This window comes from Nannobrachium achirus (assembly GCF_963921795.1).
Source record: "Nannobrachium achirus genome assembly, chromosome: 12".
Taxonomy (NCBI): domain Eukaryota; kingdom Metazoa; phylum Chordata; class Actinopteri; order Myctophiformes; family Myctophidae; genus Nannobrachium; species Nannobrachium achirus.
The window spans coordinates 32,829,949-32,834,372 of NC_137832.1; the positions used below are offsets into that span (position 1 = coordinate 32,829,949).

At 41.6% G+C, this 4,424-nt stretch overlaps 1 protein-coding gene across 1 annotated transcript in view; it reads right to left on the reverse strand.

Moving 5' to 3' along the window:
- Nucleotides 1-1,720: 1,720 nt before the first annotated feature.
- stpg2 (sperm-tail PG-rich repeat containing 2) overlaps nucleotides 1,721-4,424 on the reverse strand; it is a gene marked incomplete at both ends in the record, with an annotated part of 40,737 nt that continues 38,033 nt past the window's right edge. Inside the window, one exon of the mRNA XM_080738581.1 lies at nucleotides 1,721-1,782. Coding sequence (XP_080594707.1) covers nucleotides 1,721-1,782 — 62 coding nt within the window. The remainder of the gene's footprint in view (nucleotides 1,783-4,424) is intronic.

Consider the following 4,424-nt stretch of genomic DNA (forward strand, 5'->3'; position numbering starts at 1 on the left):
AGGTCAACCTGGTTGTGCCAGACCCCCTGTCTGTCATCATCATTTATGACATCATGCCTTTTGTAGGCATGTCATCATCATGTCATCATCATATATACCCTTTATATAGAAAACCCGGACCGACATTTGCTTATGTAGGCCTACCCATTTCATGGGTCTGGCAAACAGATAAAGCCTATTCATTCTGAACTGAAATGACCATATATGGACATGGAACACACATTTTGCTTTTTGAAAAAGCCTATTCATTCTGGACTGATATTTTGCACGTACGGGACAGGAAAAACCTGTTCATTCTGGCCTGGAGTGACCATATATGGACATGAGGTGACATACATTGTGTTTTTGAAAAACCCTGTTCATTCTGGACTGAGATCACCATATATGGTAATTAAACGGACATTCTGTTTTTGAAAAAGCTTGTTCATTCTGGACTAAAATGACCATATATGGGCGTGATACACACAAAGCCACTCATTGGTTTTCTATTCTACAGCTTGTATGGCTGAAAAGATCGGTTATTAGAGGTGCACCAAGAGGCATGGGAAGAGCAGAGGAGAATAGAAGAAAAGAGAGAACTAGCAATGGTTACAGACTTGTATGGGTCAATTTAGACCCCCATAAGGAACCCACAGAATTTCTGGAATCCACTTTGAAAACCACTGATATACAGGATGCAATGAGGATACAATAAAATGAAATAAGAATCATGTTAGCATCCTTTAAAATTGCCCTGAAGAATCACTTACAGGCAGCAGCCATTCGCAACTGGTAAAAAACTAACCTAGCCCAACCCTACCCTCCCCTGCCCCTTCTTTGTATATACTGTTTATTTAGACTTACTGTTTTTCTTTTTTCTTTTTCTTTACATATCTACTGCATAGTACTGTGTTCTATTTGTCTGTCATTCAATGTTATATGAGATACTTCAATGGTTTCCAGTGGAAATAAGCTTAGTCTTTTCATGGATCTCCTTTTAGTAGACCGTCATGAAACTGTACCTTTTCCTATGCAAACTTCTAATAAAGTCTTCAATCAATCAATCATGATTCAAAATGTAATCCTGATGAGAGCACATTGTCCTTGTATGATCAGTCATAGCACCAGCAGCAGAGTAAAACAGGATTTAAAATACACCCGAATCAGAAACAAAGGAAACTTCTATGCCACACGTCGACATGTAGCCTACCTAATATACACCAAGATACTCAAAGGTACAGCTTCTCTGAAGGCCCGGCAGTTAATAGAGAACACAAACAGACGAAAGTAATCACCGTCCTTGGGGAGAGAGATAACAAATTTCCCGAGGGTTCTTTATGTGCCGGACGAGACAGCTCCTATCATTTCATTTGACATGGTGCTTCTTTCATATTACCGCCTTCAAAAGCCACACAGTCTGAGTCGTTCTCTCAAATAAAATATTAACCTCTACTGTTGGAACAAGCTTTTAAGAAATATTCTTCAAAAGATAAAGTGCGTAGCAGAGACATTGCCGTCTTTCAGCTGCAAATCCCCCAAACCCCCCCCCCCTTCTCTTTTCTCCCCACATCACCTCTCTGTCACATGAAAAAAAAGAAAGACCTGATTGGTTGGCGATTAGACACTTTTAATATCAGTCTCTGTGGGAGGTCGTTGCCAGGGCTGCAGCCGCGGCTGTATAGCGTGGCATGTGGCTAAATGCTGAAACTGGGATGTCTCAGGGAGATGTTTCATTAACTGGTCATAAAGGAAGCACCGCGTGGAGCCAGTGGCTGTCCCTCAGATCCTCAACTACACAGGAGACTGTGAGACGCACCAGACACCACCCAGAGAGTGCAGGAGAGAGATAAAGAGACTGAGAGAGAAATGGAAACAGGGAAAGGGAAAGAGTATGATAGACACAGAGTGACAGAAATACAATAGGGACAGAAGGTAGAAGGGATTAAGCGAAAGAGAGGGATGTAAAAAAAAAAGGGGGGGGGGGGGGCAGTACAGGTAATGAAAGCAAGACATGCGGGCCCTATTTTGGGGCACGTGGATTGGCGTGAGGCATAGAGCAAATGTGTGAACCGACAATTTCCGGAGGAGGAGTGGTGTGTTCTTTCCCAACTGTGATTGTTTGGTATTTTGGGGACTCAATGTGTGCCGATGTGGGAGGAGAGGTGCAATCCAGTGCTATTTTCAGCACACTTAGTGGGTGGAGGCACACATATAGATGTCTCCAAAATCATACAGACCTCATACAGCCCTCATGCTGGAAAACATATTTGAGTGTTTTATGCGTGCTAACCTACAAGACAGTGATTGAAGGTTTGTATCCAATTACACTGTTGGGCGTCATGATGGACAAAGAATATTGAAGGCATAATCCATATAAATTTCACATTCATACAAAGCTTACTGATTGCTCAACTCGATAGATCATTAGAGATAGATAGATATCTACCTATAGACACATTGCTCATTGTGGGCTCGCTGAAAGGCGAGACCAGTATGTTATACCAAATCTTTATACTGTAGGTCAAGTTTATTCTCCTAAAAAATATTACCGACAGTACAAAGGCAGGGCCCTTAGCCAATGAGGAGTAGCGTTCTAGGTGACATCATCACCAACAAGTGCGACCTGATATAAATAACAACAACACATTGTCGAGACCAGTATGTTATATCAGTATGTTATGCTATTTCTGGGCTCGCTGAAAGCGTATGTTTTCCCAGGCCAGTATGTTCTCCCAAATCTTTATATACTAAGGTTATTCTCCTCAAAAAACTGTCAGACATTACAAAGGCAGGGCCTTTAGCCAATGAGAGAGCAGCGAGCCCTCACTGTTTTGTAGGAACAGTATTTCTAGTTCCTCCTTGCTATTTGCTGCTGCGTAGTGCGTACTGCTGTCTGTGCCACTTGCCTTGTGTCCCTGCTGCTGCTACCACCTGTTGTTTTGGATCTTTCTTTTATGGGAGATTCTGAAGGTTTAGCGTGCACTTTCAGAGTGCCTAAAAGCAGATCCATACCAAAATAAATGCATTGCTAATTGTATATTCATTATATTTTATTCATTCATATTTTCAGTTCAATTCATGAGTGTCCAGACTGAACCTTAGGTCAAGGTAGATAGCCACCCAGCCAGAGCCAGGAGTTTTTCTTTGCCACCATAGCCAAGCTCATTTGGTACATGGCTCGTACGTGTTATGAGAAAACCTGTTGTGATTTGGCACTATATAAATAACATTGAATTGAAATGGATAATCAAATTATCACTTTTCATTGGCTTTAAGAGCACAGAGCTTTCTCAGCACAATGGCATACTGGTAATTTCCACAATGTCATGGAAGGAAAGCCCCAGAAATATGCATTCTCCACAGAGCAAACTTATGTCCTTGTGCAGAGTCATCAACAATCAATCTGACGCACCTCAAACAAAGTGCCAAGCACAGATGATGGAAAATGATCTCTGGAGGGAATAACAAATGCATCTAATACATCTGGCACTGGTTCTGAGAAAAAAACATTTCACAGTACAAAGCCCAGTTCATAAGCCCAGTTCATAATCACCAAATTAAAATCACAGATGGACGTCTGCAGAATGACTGCTGTGAAGACCTCCTGGTCGAATGTCTGCTCAGAGACGGTTTGATGATGTCCAGGGAGGAGCCAAACAGAACCTGGCAATATTATGCGTAATAATCTATCTAGTTGACCAATCATTGAGCCTTTTATGAAGGAGAAACCTAAATGAATATTATGCTTTCAATATTCTCTGTGCATGACATCGAGTTTTGTTGGATACTAGCAATTAACCATTGTCATGTGTGGGACAAGAAACATGCTAAAATACTGTATATTGTCCTGCTCAAGGGATTCATACCAAGGTGAAACAGGTTTGTGTAATATTGGCCTCCACCAACTAAAGTGATAAAAATAGCAATGGATAAGTCCGTACCTTTCTGTACACCGTTTGTATAAGCAGGCAGGCGGCAGGCGGTGCAAGTTGCGGAACTTGCAGTCCTCAGACTTGACCTGATTTGGTAATAATGACACAACAGCTACTGCACCATTCCTTCCACACTGATGCAGTGTCCACAAAACACCAAACACAAACAGGGGAGGGCAACACATCACTGCACCACAGGAGATTATCCCATATTCTGCTCGCCTCTCTCACCCCAGTTCACCTAGCCCAAAATAGAGCCCTCGGATTAAAATTAATACTGAGGATCTTAATGTCTTAAGATCTTTAAAAGCTATTCACAGTGGCAGCAGTTCTGGCAGATTTATTTTAAAGAGCATTGGTTAGCTCATCTCATGGATGCTGTGTTGTGTTATCATATTAGATTCTATAATCGCAGTAAACGCACTAAAAGGTGGAAAACGATGTCAAATCAAAGCTAGTTTGTTGCATGCTTGGAATGTACTTCTACTGTACTGTATATAGAGAGAGATATCA